The 18632-nt window shown below is 30.7% G+C and overlaps 3 protein-coding genes across 6 annotated transcripts in view; 1 reads left to right on the top strand and 2 right to left on the bottom strand.

Annotated features, from left to right (window-relative positions):
- Positions 1 to 3780: 3780 nt before the first annotated feature.
- LOC124532695 (cytochrome c oxidase subunit 5A, mitochondrial) lies at positions 3781 to 4949 on the bottom strand. Its single transcript, XM_047107724.1, has 2 exons — positions 4674 to 4949; positions 3781 to 4240 (listed from the first exon to the last, which is right to left on the bottom strand). Exons 1-2 carry the CDS (start codon positions 4808 to 4810, stop codon positions 3919 to 3921), a joined length of 459 nt encoding a protein of 152 aa, XP_046963680.1. The 5' UTR covers positions 4811 to 4949; the 3' UTR covers positions 3781 to 3918.
- A 761-nt stretch (positions 4950 to 5710) lies between these two features.
- LOC124532383 (bifunctional arginine demethylase and lysyl-hydroxylase PSR) lies at positions 5711 to 8303 on the bottom strand. The gene is made up of 3 exons (XM_047107282.1): positions 8126 to 8303; positions 6381 to 7084; positions 5711 to 6299 (listed from the first exon to the last, which is right to left on the bottom strand). The coding sequence occupies exons 1-3, from the start codon at positions 8196 to 8198 to the stop codon at positions 5913 to 5915; spliced, it is 1164 nt and encodes a 387-aa protein (XP_046963238.1). The 5' UTR covers positions 8199 to 8303; the 3' UTR covers positions 5711 to 5912.
- A 377-nt stretch (positions 8304 to 8680) lies between these two features.
- LOC124533177 (kinesin-like protein Klp10A) overlaps positions 8681 to 18632 on the top strand; it is a 50971-nt gene continuing 41019 nt past the window's right edge. For 3 of the 4 annotated variants that reach the window (XM_047108377.1, XM_047108367.1, XM_047108359.1), the window contains exon 1: positions 8682 to 9116. In XM_047108377.1, coding sequence (XP_046964333.1) covers positions 9056 to 9116 — 61 coding nt within the window. In that variant the 5' untranslated portion in view covers positions 8682 to 9055. Of the gene's footprint in view, positions 9117 to 18632 lie in introns of all 4 variants that reach the window. The other variant, XM_047108351.1, reaches the window with a different exon arrangement.

Here is an 18632-nt window from a genome sequence, read left to right as displayed (position 1 = left end):
AAATAAAACCGAGCTAATAGCTCCCTATCGCGCCATTCGACGCTATTCGTCGCTATAGATTCACGCGTCAGAGAAAACAAGTCCATGTATATCGACGCGTCAAATTGACGAATATATTAGGTCATATGATATTACAAGTTATTACGTTTGTGCAAAGATCATATTCGCATGAGAAATAAGCATTGATAATTGGGGATAGCGTACTTATTTCGGATTTGATCGGTTTTACGAATTTTGCCGATGCGACATCTAAGTTGTGTCGTACTATACTTCCGTCATGTGACACATTTTGCAGTTAAATTATAGTACTACTTGATAAATTTTATGCATTTCCCGATTTTTGTCTATCGGAAATGATGATTGGCATTTGTAGACGATCATAGTGTTACGAGCGCGTCGAGAGCGGGTAAAGGGTTACATTTTCTAGGGTTAATTCACGAGTGAGAATCTGTGTAGCGCGATCAGTAATACTGCTTTTTGGTTTTAAAATTGGCTAATTAATGTTAGACGCGTTTTAGTTTTACTCTGTTCAATTTTAAATTTTCTCACTAATGAAAAGTAGGATTACTGACGTGTCGCGCCGGAGGCGAGCGTGCGTGTGACAGCGTCGCACATTACATCCTAAGTAGCGTAATTTTATTAAAAAACCTTATCTCCTTGATCGGTGACTCTAAGGATCCATAAAATGGGAATAACTATTTATTTAATTTATTCAACGATTAGTTTAATTTATTTATTATTAAAATTATCTTTCAACCATCCGAGACTAGAACATTAAGTATGTTTTATAATTTGGTGTTGATCTAAATCCCAGATTTGTGCAATATTTTTTTTACTACACGCGTTTATTTTACGCAGACGATGAAAACTTAACGTTTATTTTTATGTTAAAAATGTATCTACATTATTATTTATTGTGTGAACTACATTCCTCTAATTCATAATTTATTTAAGGATATTTGTTAAGTAAAATGTTGTTTTAATTTATTTTTTATTGTTTGTTACACGAACGTTTCATTCTAGTCTACCGACAGTCATTAGCGGAAAGAATCTAGTCTACTAAAGATATACAAAAAAAAAACTTTTATAATAATTAAATTTGTAACATACGTACCTAGGCAAATTAAAGTAATTGATGTATTTAACTGTACTTATTGAAAATTTTAATTACCGCGCAGGGTTTCAAATCCAATATATCGATGTTTTTAAATGTGGTAATAAAGTTTCCTTAGCAATACCAGAGATATTTGACTCTAAGCTTTCAAATAGAGAAGCCTGGACGTTAACTATCGGCATTTGTATGTTATTAAACCTATATTATTAGGTTCAAACGGTTGACCCTAAAATTAATATTAATTTAAAAATTATAGTCAAAACTAGTGATAAGTATAGAAGTCATAGAAAAGTACAAATCGATATATTTTAAATGTATGATGAAATTAATTTGTCGTACGAAAAGACAAGTGATGGAGATGTACCAATTGTTTTGTCATTTGAATATTTATTTAGTTTATCATGCGTTTAGTAATTTATTTTAATTTAAACCAAAGAACGATTGTGTTTTGTCTTATGTTTAGAAATGAAAAGCACAATTTTGTTGTTAAGTACAATAATTTGTGGTTGTAAATAATGGTATGACTGTGTGAATATTGCAATCATTATAAATAAAGTATTTACGTACATTTGATTTTGTTTTATTTATACTATTCAACATATCGCTTTTCTATTTACGATGACCAGGTCATATTTCGATACATCAACTTATTTAAAACAATCGATGTATAAAACTACCTTAAAATCAGTTGTGATATTTTATGATAAAGTTCCTTAAATATTTAGACGATGTCAGGGCTTAACATTAATATTTTTTATGAGTAAAGCATAAATTTCATTTTCATTAATTTAAAAGATCAAAAGATTCATATAATTTTAGTTTTCGTTACAATTTACACATTTATCTTATCTCTAATATCAAGTATATTAACTGATATGTGAAATTCAATGGATTGAATTAAAGAATACATACCTAATAATCAATCGTTTAATTTTACAAAATTGAAAATAAGAAAAACATGCAGCTACCAATGATATTCTAATAAACAGATATGTTATATCCATACTAAACAACAGAAAAAAGTGTGCCGGGGACCGTTTAAATTTTGTTAAAAGTAAAAAGGATAGCTTGATAAAAACAATAAGTAAAAGGGATAACTAGATGTTTTAATTACGCAAAACGTATAACTACGTAATTATGATGTATTATAACGTATTACTGGCATAATTATGATGAAAACGACTAAAGGCAAACGTCCCAAATAGGACGTTTTCTAGTCTTCACTTTTTGCACGTTAATGACATATCATATCATGACTTAAAATATATTCATAACATATACAGACAGGAAAAATAAATAAACTACATGTTGTTCTCCAATTTAGCATATCAACACAATAATATTAGAAAACATTGAAACATGACCTGTAAATATATCACCAAAAAGAATCCAAGGCAGTGTGGTCTACTCAATACTTACGAAATAAGTATCAAGAAAAAGTTTATTTTTAGTAGGCAGGTACTTAATATTATTACGTGGATGTAAAGCTTCAAGTCTTGGGGTTAGAGAAATATCCGAAAAATGTAATGTACTCTATCTTTTAGAAGCATATTTAATGACCACAATAAGTTTTAACTCCCTATAGATGAACTCATTAGTCACTAGTTGCGATGGGCAACATGTGTAGACAACGCCACACTTATAATTAACTTTGTTAATTTTTACTTTACTTTTGTCATTTTACTTATAACTTTATGGGAACATACCATAATAAGATGTAACCTATACTATACAGCGCCGAACGTTTAGGTGTATAAAGGTAAGAGCAAGGAATATGAATTTTACTCTCGATGTCTCTCCGAGGGCAAGAAATGATTCTCGAACTATATTATCCATACATACTAGATAATAGACACTAGAAAGAAAGTGTGTATTTAAATATCACTATTGTACATGTTTGTCAGAATGCTGTTTGAAACCTTTAGAGCAAATATGATTTAAATTATTTTGTTACTTATATAGGCCTTCTTGATATCAATAATAAAATGATTTATATACATATAATCAAATGTCATTCGCAAGTTTATTTTTGTTTCTGTAGACTGGTAATTGATTCCGCAAAATCTGTGCTGGTATTTTTATTGATTACGTTCATAAACATTTGCCCATTCTCCTTATTGATGCAACAAAATCAATATCTTTCCCTGGCTCAAGGTATGATGCTGTAATAAAATTTGATAGAAGTTCGTGCATTTTAATTTCACTAAGAATTATATTTTAATAAAAAGTACCTAATACATAATTTTAAAAAATATAGAGGTGGATTAGGTTTTTATTATTTTCATATTAGAATATGCAAAATGTTATGTTAGGGTACTTTACCAGTAGCTCACATTGATTCAATTTCAGCACTTGCCTGCAACTAAATTTTTGTTTTACACTGCAATGTTTGGATCTTCTCTTTTTCTAATATAATATCACAAATTGTATTATTACAGGTTTCATAGTAATACTCAATTCTTTTAAATTCATTAACATAATGTTCAAATTAAAGAGCATGGCTCTTGCACCGGCTTTGTTTAATAAATTAATATACCCGTATCTAAAGTGTTACTGCCTACAGACTTTCAACTTTATGTTGCAATTTTTCTTGTAAAATACTTTCCCTGAGTAAGTACTTAAGTACATCTTGCACATTTCGTTTATTGTGAAAATAAAAACAAACACATGTTTGACAAGCCTTTATTAAACAATCAGATGGAACTAATGGTATATCAAATTAACCTTTCTTCATATTTAAATAAAATCAATAACATAACTATTACATAAATTCTTCTACAGCTTCAGTTTTTATCACAATGCCTTTACATGTCGTAAACATTTTTTAAAGCTAACTCAGGCTTGTCGTAGCCAATTTCCTCTGGAGTTTCAATACCAAGCTCTGTGAGTGTTGGCTTAATTTCTTGGATAATATAGGGGTAGATTTCTCCTACTCTGGGACCACACTTGTCTTTGCAAGCTTCAAGGAACCTAATTGCGAGGGCATAGTCATTAACCCTCCTGCAGGCATGCATTGCTGCCTTGATGATTTTTGGGTCAGGTACAAGATCCATACCACAGAGGTCATTCATGCCCTTACGGACTTCCCATCCGTCAATGTCTTTTCTGTTGAAGAAAGCTTCATATCTGAAATTAAAAAGGAGTAAGTTTGACGAGGTTAAGTTTACAATTTATTGAAAATATTTATTTGAAAGCATTATCTACTTATTGGAAAATAAATTGAATGAGTCATATAGATTTGTTTCGTCTCTCAAGTCTAATTTTTCTTATTGGATACAATTGATATATTTAAATCCATGTGTAAAGATTAAGTTTATTTAAAATCGGTTTTCTGTTTGTATGTGGCATATTTAAACAGCAACCTCGTTTATTTAATCTATACCACATTAAATTTTAACAACACACTTGTCAATTAAAGTTTTTTTTAGGCAAATTTTATTATACATAGTAAAAGCTTGTTTAAAATATATATTAAATAAAAAAAGCTATGGATAATATAGATTAGTTTGCCCATAGTAGTATTATTTTCAGTTACATAACGTCAAACTATAAGTCTAACCTGGCATCAAATTCTTCGTCGGATTCAACTGGACCATCATGTGACCACCTGGCAGGAATGACGGAGGAAACCCTAGATGCTGGGACTAGGGATTTCCTGACAACATTTATAAAGGCACCAGAAGCTGACCGTAACATTTTGACACACAACTTTTCGAAGACTTCGGCACGAATAACAAATGGCCGCTAAAAGTCATAGACAATAAGACTTTTTTTTACTCTCAAGTCAATAGTGATGCGCATGTCAAAACTGCCTATAATATCTGTAATACAGAGGTCGCTACTGATGTGCAAAAATTACTATTTACTGCTAATAGAGGCTGCTGGGCTCTATCTGTTGCTTATTTTTAATAAGAACGTAAGGTTGACAATTTTATGTATATATATTATTTCATTATTGACTTTATTTCCAATTCTAGGAACAATGGATAACAGTATTTTTGCTTTTTAATTCAAGTCGAATTATTTTTTTTAAATTGTAGGCACTCTGGTTTAGTAATAAGTTTCGGAAAACCATTTGAATTAAAATAATATTTTCTCCTAAAAAAATTAATACATACACGAGAAACGGTCAAAGAACCCATAATTAACAGTTCAAATGAATAGCACATCGTTTTAGAAACTCTGTGCAAATATGAGTCTAATTCAAAAGTATTATATAATTATCTATTACTTCTAGTGCTTAATCTTGTCTTTGGACCCTATTTGCAATACCATAAATAATGAATTAATATTGCAATTATAATGGGTATAAATCAATTTAAACTTATGTTGTATTGCTAACGGTGCGGCGGTTCATTCAAAAAGGTCCAAAATTTAGAGAATTTGGAATGCGGAATATTAAATATTTTTTGGTAGAATTTAAAATATATTGTCTATTGCATAGTAAGGATTTTTTGCTGGCTTACAGGTCAGTTTGAAGTTTATAACAAAAAGTACTAAGTAAAATTAAATAATTGTACAATGATTATTTTGAATTTTTTTTTATTCGTAATGTATTGTAAATTCGTAGCATAGGTCTAGAAAACAAACACTTTATAATACTAAAATTTATTGATAATTAGGTTGGTCCTTTAACAAAAGATACTGATTTATCTGACATATAACAACACATTAGTCAATTACATCTAGTAATACAAGTGCTTGCTTAAATTTAAACAAACGACAATAAAACCTCAGGGAATCTTAACTTATTACTTAACATATTATTTCTATTTCTGGGTGTATAAGGCTTCTATTTTTAAGCTTTCCTTTTTCTTTTCTTCTTGTGTGCAGTGATGCTTTCTTGGCCACTATCTTCTTCATTAGAGCTTGCAGAGGAACTACTGTCACTGTCACTGCTGGACGAGCTGCTATTTGAAGAGCTGTCTGATGCAACACCTGTGCCTTGGTTCAAGTCCATGCTACTTGCAATCTTGTATAAATCAGGCTCTTTGGATTCTAGGACTTTAACCCACTTTTTAGATAGCTTTGGTCGTCCTCTCACAGTTTTGTGCCAAACCACAGGAAAATTGGTACGACTGCAAAAATTTTGTGTAACTGCCACTGTGTCATCAAGGTTCAAGACAACATGCCACCAACCTCCAGGAACAAATACTGTTTCACCAGGTTTCTGTAGTATTTCAACCTGTAAATTAAAAAATAAACACAATTCATATCATTCTCTTTAACCATATACATAAATTGTAAAAATTGAATGGAATTATACCGGTTTATACTCTTCAGGCCACGAATCAAGCTGTGTTTTTGGATATATAAGTTTGAACCAAGTTATGGCTTCATCTCTCTGCTTACCACCTACTGCCCCTGTAACCTTAATAAGCTCTCTAGGTGTCTGTGTTGGAAACAAACACCATCTTTTATGTCCAAATACTAAAGCGTTCCAAGCGCTAGTTCCTAAGGGGTCAATATGTATCCCTGTACCTGATCTTTGGGGTCCCATCACAAACCAGCGATAAGGCGGTCTCCTTTCTTCACCACAATATTTAAATAAATCATCACTAAAATATCTTGGAACTTCATAATCCTCTAAAAGCTTTTTCCTTCTAGGATGCTCACCAAAACTACTATCAAAAATATAAAGGGGACTATCGTCAGTCGTTGTCCTCATATACTCTATATAATACTTCATTTTCATTTTAACACTATATCCCTCATTATCTTCACCGCATTTGAATTTTTGGTTTCGATACTTTTTGGCAAGTCTCTCTTGAGTCCATTTATGGTTTGCTCGCCAATTCGTTTGTATGTTCGTTATTACTACAGGTTTATATATTTTCTCATATCTCTCTATGAACTCTTCTGGTGATACCTCATTTACATCTATTCTGTCAACATTATCTTTACATTTTAAAAACTCTTCAAAATTATTTGCATACTTTAAAGCTACCCATTGGAATTTATCAGCCAATTCTAGAAATGGAAAAACATAAAAATTATCACTAACATTATTTAATTATAGATAAATATGAGTGGAACTTCATTGAATTTTATTAAATTTAGTAAGATCTGACACAACTTTATGATAGATTTAATTTAAAAAAAGAATCTTATCTTAGCTATATCCAACAATAAAACACCTCAATATTATAAAAAATCATCTTATTAGATTTAGATTTATTATTATTAGAGAGTAGAGAATACTCTACACATTGAAAATATGTAGAGGAATCATTGGCCATAATTTTTCAAGGCTCTCAATTAATTATTCTCATTAATAGCTGATATTTAATATCAGCAAGTATATTATGTCTAAGTTCTTAGAGGAAATTATGAATGAACGACTTAAAATTTTCTTCAATCAAAACTGAACGATGATATCTACAAAGGTATTGTTTTCTCTGTACAGATTTTTTTATTAGAACTGCTAAAAATAAGCATGAGGGAATTGTTTAGCCCCAAAATAGTTATGTTGACATAAGTAAACCTTAAAATTGACAGATTAGCAGTCATTTCCTCAGTATCATATAAAAATTTGTACTATCCCCTGAATGCAAAAGATTCAAAGGTTTATGATTTCTGTGATTAATTTAAAGCCATTGTAAGTAATATTAAGCAAATAATGACAAACGGTTACATGTTTTGAACAATGAAACCTTTAGAGAAAATAGGTTAGTTACAGAAGCGATAACTTTTTTTTCAGGTTTTTAAATAATATGTTATGTATATATTTCCATATTATTTAAAAGGTAATATTACACAAATTATTTTATTAATTATAGAAATAATAATATAAAATTAAGGAAGCTATTCAAAATGTATGACACCCTGGATTCTTTCTAGAACATTGAATATTTATGTAAAGCCAAGTAACCTTTGTACTTTCTACCGTATACTCAAATCATATCTTTTGAAGAATATATTGAATTATATTATTTTTGATAAGCAAAGCATTGACGCTTAGAATAACGATAATTCGCCGAAATAATATGTTCATAGTCTGCTAAGGCATACCTGGTCGGGCTTTTCTTTTTACTTCCTTAATACGTTTTTTGGCTTTGTGCGATAATTTATGTTCAGTGTCCATATTTATTTCGTTAGAAAAATATATAATTTATTGACTTAGAGCTGAAATTTTTGGTTCACTGCTTGTCTAATGCCTTGCTGACATTGGCAAATGGCAATTGGCAAAAATACCATAAACAAGTTGTGTAGACAATACAATAATGATGTTTTAAAAAGAAGTTTTAATTGAAATGTAAATCTTATTATCTAAGTAGCTCTTCTTTTATTATTCTTAAATTATAAGAAAAGGTAAATTATATACTTTTAGCCAAATAATAAAAATCCTAGGAAATCACATCTATTTTCTTCGTCTGTAATTTTGACTATAATACGATTCCACTATACTATGTAATAATGTGTATAACATTCAATTGTCGTTTACTGAAAATATTTTATTTTTAATATAATAAAGTATTACTTAAATTTATAAATAAACTTGTGACAATTCTGTTAAATAAAATTACGTGTTACATTTACATCTACCAATATTGAATCTAGCAATACCACAATTATTTTAGAGGCATTGGTGCTCTCAGTGTGAATTTTGTTAATTCATATTATAACCGAAATAATTTAAATATTAGTGACTCTTTTTCTTTTTATTTGTTCACTAATCATTACTATTATTAGATAGACAACCATTATTTCATATAGAAATGAAGAGTGTTTGATTTGACTGTTGCACCGAAACAAATTTGAAACGTTCCAGTCTGAAGTGTGTAGCTAGCTCGATATAACTGTCAATCTGGGTGTAGAAATTTATTTGTAATTTTCACCGGTTCTCATGTGCAATTTCCGAATGTGTTAGACTATTTTTAAACAATTGTTTCTTACGAAATAATGTTATTTAGTGTATGTGGTGCATAAAGCTGTGCAAAAATGGATGACGGTTCTGTAAAAATCCAGTCCGGGATCAACATCAACATAAAAAGAACAGATGGTGAGTTCAACCACGACTTGTATCCTATTACTCTGTGGCGTAATATTAATAACTTCATCAGATCACGACATTCGATTGCTTACTAAAAGTTAGAAATACGTTATTTTTTTTTTAAATCATACACATAGATAGTAGGCATGAATCAGATTTGCAAGTTGGTGCAAAGCATGCAATAAATAATGTTTACGTGTTCGTTTTGTTTCTTGTACTTGTATTATTTACATTTTTGCCCATTTACAAAATTTAGGAATTAAATTGAATGAGATGTTTATTTTATCTATATTTACATTTAAAATTATACAAATATTCCTATTTAGTTACTAAAATAGACATAATTTACTTGGTTTCGTAGTCATTTATTATTGTTTAGTCTTATATTAAATCAAAAATCATCAGAAATTAATTGAAAACTATGTATATATTTTTATCATAACTGCTACTGCTACCAATTGAATACACAAAACCACAAAGAAAAAAAAATTTCAATAGATCATTCTCTAATATTTAACAAATAATTGATTTCCAACACAACAGATCTTCATTCATTAATTTTCTTTTACTGTTATAAAGTAAATGAGCTGTTGATAGAGCTTAGTCTACATATCCAATTTGTTTTTGTATTATAGAGAAAAAATCCAGGTCCACTGCTAGATATGACTTCAGGGGTAATCTTCAAACAACCAAACCGCTCCCACTTACTCCTTGAATATGAAATTTCCAAATTTCATTCATTCGTAATTTGGAAATTCGAGTCAGTCCTAAAAGGAGAAACTATGCTAAATTTAAAATCAATCGGACATACTAATTCAGAAAGCTTGTGATGAGTCAGGCAATTTTATTTAACTTAAGTGTCACAACTTTATTTATAAATTTAAAAGCTAAAATATTATAATTTGTTCTTAAGTATTATATATAATTGAACACAAATATTACATTGTAATTTATTAACACTTGAAAATCAAGGTTGTGACTGTAACAAATATATAAGATATAGTTTAATAGCGCACAAGTTTTATATTAAAGTAATCAAAGTATTTTAAAAAAAAATGGATCAAGCATACAGTATTTCTACTCAAAAACTTCTATTAAATACTCCATCCTTATTAAATGCTGTCATTATAATTAATATAACTCCTTGATTTAATCTATTTTATTATTACAATAGATAAAACAAGAATCAAACATTTGGTTCAGCACACTTCTGATGTAAACCATATCAACCATATCTTACTTAACTCAGGCTATACTGGTCTGTTACATTTTAGATTAAAAAAAAAACTTCATTAATATGATGTACCAATTTCTCATAAAAATATAATGAATGATTGGTATTTTAAGTTTTCTTCTCAAAGACCCCAAATGAGATAATTTAAACAAACTTATTTATATAAATAAATTAGTAAATTGACAGTCAAAATTGAAATATACACTCATTTGGATACTTCATCTCAAGAAGATCAGGCCAGGGTTGAAGACATATTTTATAAGCCTATGTCCATCCTAAAATTACACTCTACCAATTTGATTAAAAAGTACATTAAATTTACTCACAGATAAAAAGAATTCGCATTGCTAAAAATTAATTGAATTGATATAATTGCTCGGATAATTTCTATATTGAATTTTTAACCGTCGCCGAGAGTCTCGACGAGGACGGTACGCGGCCTTGCGACGACCATCCATAAAAGGTACGGGCGCTGCGCGTGCGTCGTGCTGTTTGTCATATAACAAGTAGCCCAATCTTGGAGTGAGCAGGTTGAATAAATAGTGTCGATATTTTAAGTATTTGTGTAAGGACATTACATTATTGACACTTTAGTTTTAACGTTATAAACTTTTCGTTTGCCGATGCGTAATTTAAATAAGTGTTTTGTAATATACAAAATTTATGCCTGACGCAAATCGCTAAAATTACAACTGAGTCTGGAAATCCAATATATTAAAATGCACGTTAAAAAAAGAGCCATACTTAGTTATGGGGCTTGAAGTTAACTGTTAAAAAAAGTAAATTGTATTTCTTGACAGTGATTATACTCTTAATTTTTTTAATTCCAAAGCAAGAAAAAATATGCAGCAGTAATGTATGCTTATTTATCAAATAAACTGTTATAATGTTTTGGTCTTTCTTTCCTGTTTACTATGCATTTTTTGTGTAGAAATTATGTAATTTAAAAAAGGAATACGAACGATTTATATTTTTCTTAATTTCAGTATATTTACAATATTTAATTGACTTGTTTCATTTAAATCGAAAGGACGCAGGAAACTGTCAATATAGATCGCGGCTGATGCGCAACGCAATAAACTGCAGCAGAATGTCAAGGTTATGGAATCGGGAGTCAGGATTCGTGGGAAATAGATGCTGCAGTTGTTGACGTCATGCGTTACGAACAATTCGTATTCTCAATCTATTTGTATGCCTGTCCGTTTATGACTATTGAAATTATTTAATCTATGGGTTGCATGATGCATGATAAATAAATAGCGTTCGTTGGATTGATTAACTCTTCTGCTACGTACACACACATGGAAATAGTCTCATTGTCGATATTTTCAATTCATAATTTAAGGAATTTTATTGATATGCATTGGTATTCTGATAGCTCAGGCTTAGGTTCTAGATATGCGTCTAAAAAACACGTGGTTTGTATAAATAAGAAATATGAATGTCATAAGATGACATTCATATTTCTGGCGATAAATATGGGGCACATCGAACGGTAATCTCATATATTTAAGAATAAAGAAAAAAAAGAAAAGTTGAATCAATTTTATGAGTAACACATTGTAATAAATAGACTTCCAGCCAACCCGACGCTGTAACCGGGTTTGAAGCTATTTGACCATTGTAGTAGACAATAGTCTGTGTAGTCGGCGAACAATGCTTTTCAAGCCTTTGAACGTGGCTCGAACGCGTTTCAGCTGTGAAACCGCTAAGCCATTTAAGCCTAGCCAGCTTTATAAATTAAACATTGAGAATATGTGTAGGCTCGATTAAAGGGTAAATTAGTGTTTTGTTTTTTAAATGACAATTTATGTTTAGTTATATTACAGAAAGTAATGCTATTAATTGATGAATTGGCTCAAATGTCTTATATATGGGAGTTAGTTTATATAAATATTTCTAGTATTTCTTCGATTTATTAAAAAAAATTACAATTACAAAAATAAACAAAAGAACGACGCTGAGTTTCTTTTGCCGGTTCTTCTTAGATCAAGATATTTTTAAATGTAACATGTCAATAAGTGTAATGAAAAATAAACAAAATAGTAGTAGTATTTGCTATACTATATTTTCTCTATCTGATTTTCGTGGCGTTTACGTCGTATTATTTTTAACAAATTAACGTAATTGAGATGGTATCAGGTACTTCCTTATGAGGACTGTTACGAGTTTGCCTCGTGTTATCGCCTACGACATGTCCGTCCAAGGTTGCATCATCGATCAGAAGGCTCCATAGTTTGGTGGATATAGGAACTAGTCTCACGGCGAACGTTACGTCAAATAATAGTATTATCAACTGTGAAACAAAGCAGTTCCATATTAGGGTACTTCCTTGATCATCTGGCATGTTTTTCGTCAGAAAAATTACTATGTACTACAAATACACAGACCATAGTAGAGCTCGTTTGAAGCAAACTCTACTCTCATTAAGAGGTTTTCATTTTGGTTGGTTGTTGTATTCAAGTTTTAGTGGAATTGGATTTATCATTGCAGCCGGCGTGTCGTCTACTTTCAAACTGATTACACTGATATCACAAAGAATGACATTGTTTATATAATATATATATGTATATTTATGATTCGATATATGTTGATATGGATTATCTATGATAAATTGTGTGTACTTAGTGTGGAAAGAACTAATTATCATTTTCATTTGTAGTGATTAATGTCCTTTTGTATATTATGCATCGTTAAGCTTGCCAAAAATTATTTCCCTAATCAATGTTAAAGATCAAAGCATTTTATCAAACGATTCATCTGATAGTATGGAGTTTCATTGTTATATAAATAATGAATAAGCAAGACTATTCCTTACATTGGCGGAAAAACACAATATAAATTCACCAGATACACTTTAACACTAATTAGATTACTCATATATAGACAACACTAAGATATATTCCAAAAGAAAATAGACTTTGTAGAAGTAGGCTCGTACGCGTCATTTAACAAGATTAAATTAAATGTTAAGCTATTATCGGCACTGAATATCCATATTACCGAGAAGAACCGCCTGAAGTTATTCTTTTTCATCAATTATACATGTAATAATCATATATAAATCATATACAAAAAAGGAAAAGTGTTGTCTTATTGTAAATAGTAACGATTAAATGACATAAATATTCAATAGATAAACACTCGCTATGGCCATTCTTGCAATATTTAATAATTAAACAAGTTATTTTCCGCGTATGAATAAAAACGCCCCTAAGTCGTTTCAAATATTAATATAAAATACTTTACACGTTTTATTTGTTTTAAGTATTTTTTATACTTATATGGCAAAAAATATATTTTATTAGGATTGGATAGTATTATGTCTTTGATTTTTATCTATACTGTTATTTTCCGATTCTGATACCAAAACTCAATAAATAAAGTTAAATAATAAATGTAGCTAAAATGTCTCTATCTCTTTCTAAAGTACAGGACTTGAAACATTGCCAAATATTTCAGCCATGTCAATGTAGGTCAAATTATAGGAAAGAATCAGCGTCAATGTTATTTAAATTACTTATAAAGTGTCAGAGTTCATCGATCTCTACGAAATATTGATGCCATTTCTAGTACACGTTCTTAAGGTCGAGACATGCATGACTCCTTTGCGACGTGCAGTCGAGTAAAACGAACGTTAACTGATAACTCTAACAAAACAAGTAAGTCGAGGTACGAGGCGTCCGCTTCGAACGGACCGTGAGTCATCGGTGAGCGGGTTCCCTCGGCGAAATCACGACTTTGTGTCGACAAAGATTGCAGTTGGAATATTCAATACATAATATTACACGTTTATGTGTGTTTTATATCAAATATAATCTAGAGGACAAAGAAAACATTATTTGCGTTTCATTTTGCTCAGAAGGATAAAGAAATTGAATGCGTATTATATATTTATATACATGTAATACCTTCACGGAACTTAAAATTTTTAGTCTTGAATAAAAGTTTATAAGGTGATAGTATTTATATGTGATTCCTATGTTGTAGTAAGCCATCAGTTAAATGAAAAACTGTACCGTGACGATTTGTTTTTCCTACTGGTTAATTCTCAAACTGTTCAGTTTTATATTGTTGCATATAATGTTGATAAATATTTTATTTTTCATATGATTTGGTATAAAAATAGGTATTTAGATCGGAATGAATAATCATATCCTTTGAAAATACGATCGAGATCATAGACAAGATATGTAATAATTGTACACTGTTGTAAATGTTGAATTTTATATCTAGAGAGAGATATGAGTGAAAGGCGACAAACCGAAGCGGCTAAAGTTATCCGAATCGAGCGACTTGTATTGTCGGCTCTTTCATTATAACCGTTACGGGCTGTGTTCGCGACTTGTTAGTTTAATAGTGATACCCATTATCTCGTAAAATGTTCGCTGCAACACGATTCAAAACGTCCATCTGATTCAGTTTCGACTTGCCACGTTAACCCAGTTTTGTAAACTGATTAATAATGGGTGCAAGCAATGATCCGTGTGCCCGTGTATTTGTTTGCATTTGGGTATTTTTCTATTGTGTTGCTAGAACAGTTTCATTTATGACGATGAACGGACATAAGAGATGTAACGTAATAAGAGCCCGAAACACCAAAGTTTTACTCTAAGTGAAAATGTTCATGTTAATAGAACGTCTAAATAACTGATGATGGAGAAGTTTAGCCCGGACAAGCAACACTGAGTTTTGATGTGTTTATAAATTTATCAACTTGGTGTTGAGTGTAAGGAATTCTGGTAGATACCTCGGTCATATTTAAATAACCCGTGAATGAATAACGAATGAATAGATGGAATAAGATCCAAAACTTAAACTTAAGAGAGACTTTAAGGACGCTCCTGTGATGCAGTAGTACATAAACAGGATGTATCTTTACATTTTCTGTTTACTACTTCCCATCAAGTGGATCATTTAATCTTGATTACTGGATGGTAATTAATCGAAATAGGTCACTAAAATTATAAGTAGTTATATTTTTTTAAATAAAAAAGGCATTTAAGTTTCTCAAACGGATAAAGCAAGTGCTTCTTTTCTACACGAGGTTTATTACTTAAGCGCATACTTGGATTAAAATTAAACGAGGTTACTAGTTAAAATTCAGAAAAAGTTTTCAATAACATGAGCTCTTTTTGTAAATATAATCGCCAGTCGCGATTAACGGTCTCTATTAACGAATGGAAAAATGTCTTTAGCAAATATAGTCTTTCTGATATACATATGTATATGTTGGCTACCATGATTGGCTAATTATTAAATATTCGATCACAAAGCTATTTTGTTGGCTTGCTTTGGATTATGGTATTCCTTTTTTAAAAGTTAAGTGTGTTGGCAAACTTTTAAGATATAAGAGAAAATGCAAGGTTTGTGACGCATTTATGGTGTCTAGGAGGGTCTGTCTTTCCACTACAATTTTAAAATTATATAAGTAGCAGGACGGACAAATCGCTCACCTGATGGCAAGTTTTCACCACTGCACACAGTTAGTGGCGCTGTAATAAACATTAACCTATCCAGAGAAGGGCTTGTGAACGAGGCCCTTTTATCTGACTGACTTTTTGGCTATTAATAACTAATACATGGTAATTAATATACGGGCAGTAATATTTCGTAACCTTCAAAGTCTCACCTGTCTTTGTAATGAGACAAAATAAATAAATATTTTTTTTAATCTTAATGAATGTACATAAATTTCTAGACAGCTAAAAAATATTTGCAGCTAATATTGTCAAGCAACGTATGAATTAATACACAAGACACATTCTTCTGTGTGTTTAATGAAAGACTTTGTTATAAATTTTTATCAAAATTTTGACAGAATGAAGAAGTAAATTTATGAAAAAAAAATTTCAAATAAGGATCTTTAATCAGCAACCAGCTAAGTCTGTGCATAAATAATAGGATAAACTTTACATTTGTAGCCTTACAACAACATGTGGGCGATAATTCTGAGGCTAACTGTTCATATGCAGCCATATTTAATTAATTAGCTGTCTAATTTCAAGTGATTTGAATTAGATTCTAATGGTAATTACTAATTATGTAAGTAGAGCTTGATTAACATAAAAATATAAGACGATTGAATAAAAGTTTGTGTTTTTCTTAATAATTAACTATCGATTATAAAAACAACCTAAGCAAAAACAGGATATTGGTTTTTGATTAGCATCATAATACCAAATTAAAAAAAAACGTTTTCAGGTCACTTGACCATATTGATTTGGGTATGTTTTGGATATATTTTGCAATAACGAAACAAAACGGAACTTTCGATTTATTCTATGATATCATACATGAGTAGGAGCATGTATGACAAGCTGTGTATACAAACAACACGTAGTGTTTTATTCTAAGATTTTGAACGTCACAGAGATTAATTTGAAGACTACTGTAACTAATACAACGGTATGTTTTCAGTGCAACTCTTGGTCTAATCCCAAAAATGTGTATGGCATTTGATTATAACGTGCTAATAAGAATGACACTGTCTTTGAAAAAGTTGTAGCGCCTATTACCAAATATAATTTGAAATTTAAAATCCTTTATCAGTGGGCGTCATTACGATATAGAGGTCTACCAAATTTTAAGTTTAACTTGCGCAATGATAGTCGTACAATCAGGACATTGCCTAAATCAGCAAGCCTTGAAGTAATAGGTTACTTTGTAAGTAACAATTGCACATATTTTAAATTATTTAATCGAAATAACTTCACAGCAAACGATCTCATTATAACTGACATTGAACAGCGATTTGTTGATTTTAATTGTACCAAGTAAAATGGTCAAGATTTTTTTAGGAAAAGTATGTTGTGGTGGCTATGGAATTAGTATGTCCATATCTCAACGTTCACCAATATTATAAAATGTATCCCTTCTTTTTCTAAAATCGTCCTATTACTGACTGACTGGCGGATAATTAAAATTTATGGTACGATGATTTTCTCGATGAAATGTCAACTCTGTAGGTATTTCTGTTCGATTAGGCTCTCGACATTCTATGTGAAAGCGTGTTGCGAAAAAATTTATGCGTTGTTATTCCATGAGGTGTCTGCTTTGTGCCTTCGCCTATATAATCGATAGATAATAGTATAAAACGAGGCCAAATTCCGTGTAATGGACTGAAACTAGATCGTGTGCCCTAATATTTGTTCCGCTTTCCTTCGTAACGTATATGTTTGAGCTAGTCGATAATGAAAGCCCCAATCTGGATTTCTAAGCTACGGGTCTGTTACTTATCAAATGTACTAGGTACTTTTAGGAAATGAGGCTTAAAGTAAAGTTACTAAACTTTTTTCTCCTTAATGACGTTCCTTAATGTACTTAGCGGACAAAGATTGAAATACTTGATATAATCCTAAAGGCAGTAATATTAAATAGTTTATAATGTTTCGACGACCTCCATGGTCGAGTGGTGTGTACACCGGTTTTCATAGGTACGCCACTCTGTGGTCCCGAGTTCGATTCCCGGCCGAGTCTATGTAGATTACCATTAGTTTTCTATGTTGTCTTGGGTCTGGGTGTTTGTGGTACCGTCGTTACTTCTGATTTCCATAACACAAGTGCTTCAGTATGTATGTATGTGATGTTGTCTCAATGTATCTCAATAAATGGCCTATTAATGATTAAATAGTTTTTTTATTAAACGAACTGGTTGACCGTGAGGTAGGCGCGTTCAAACAAAAAATATCTCTTTAGATTAACATAAAACTACTATTGAAGATTTTGTTTTGTGAAAATAAAAAATGGCGTGTAGACCTGAAGTAATTCACGGTAAAAAGGTCTAAAGTTTTTGCAATTCCTCAGTAGAATTTGTAACACGAATTCGTAGTATACTTTTCGGGTTGTACGTTAGTTTTGCGGAAATAAAATTCAAACTTTACGAATGCAGTATCTTCCGTCACAAATTCTGTGTTTATCTGCTAAAAAGTCTTAACTTGAGCTGAAAATCTGAATAATATTTTTTAAATGACTTAAATGTTATGCAACAATTTGTGTATTTAAATGTACTGTTTTGTTTATCAATAAACAGTTGCGCTTTATAATCCCTAATGTAATCAAACACTAAGATGATTGCAGTTTCATTTTGATTGATTTTCTGATATAACTACAATATGCAATTGAAATGGTCATTTATCTAAGATATTTTCAAGTGGCTCGCTAACAAAGATTGATATCAGTTCATCGACACAAATCGTTGCTTCAATTGTGCAGTTTGTGATGCCAATTATCGCATTCAGTCTGTCATTGTATACCGTAGCTTGTGAATCACATCGTACGTCTCGTTAACT

Source organism: Vanessa cardui, chromosome 1 (genome assembly GCF_905220365.1).
Source record: "Vanessa cardui chromosome 1, ilVanCard2.1, whole genome shotgun sequence".
NCBI lineage: Eukaryota > Metazoa > Arthropoda > Insecta > Lepidoptera > Nymphalidae > Vanessa > Vanessa cardui.
Note: the sequence above shows the minus strand (reverse complement) of the source record. Positions and strands in the feature narration are given on the sequence as shown.

Coding starts and splice junctions, on each gene's coding strand:
- LOC124532383 (XM_047107282.1), bottom strand. CDS start 8,198: ATGGACACTGAACATAAATTATCGCACAAAGCCAAAAAACGTATTAAG. Junction 7,085..8,125: donor AAAAAGAAAAGCCCGACCAG/GTATGCCTTAGC, acceptor TTCCATTTCTAG/AATTGGCTGATAAATTCCAA. Junction 6,300..6,380: donor GGCCTGAAGAGTATAAACCG/GTATAATTCCAT, acceptor TTTAATTTACAG/GTTGAAATACTACAGAAACC.
- LOC124532695 (XM_047107724.1), bottom strand. CDS start 4,810: ATGTTACGGTCAGCTTCTGGTGCCTTTATAAATGTTGTCAGGAAATCC. Junction 4,241..4,673: donor GACGAAGAATTTGATGCCAG/GTTAGACTTATA, acceptor TTTTAATTTCAG/ATATGAAGCTTTCTTCAACA.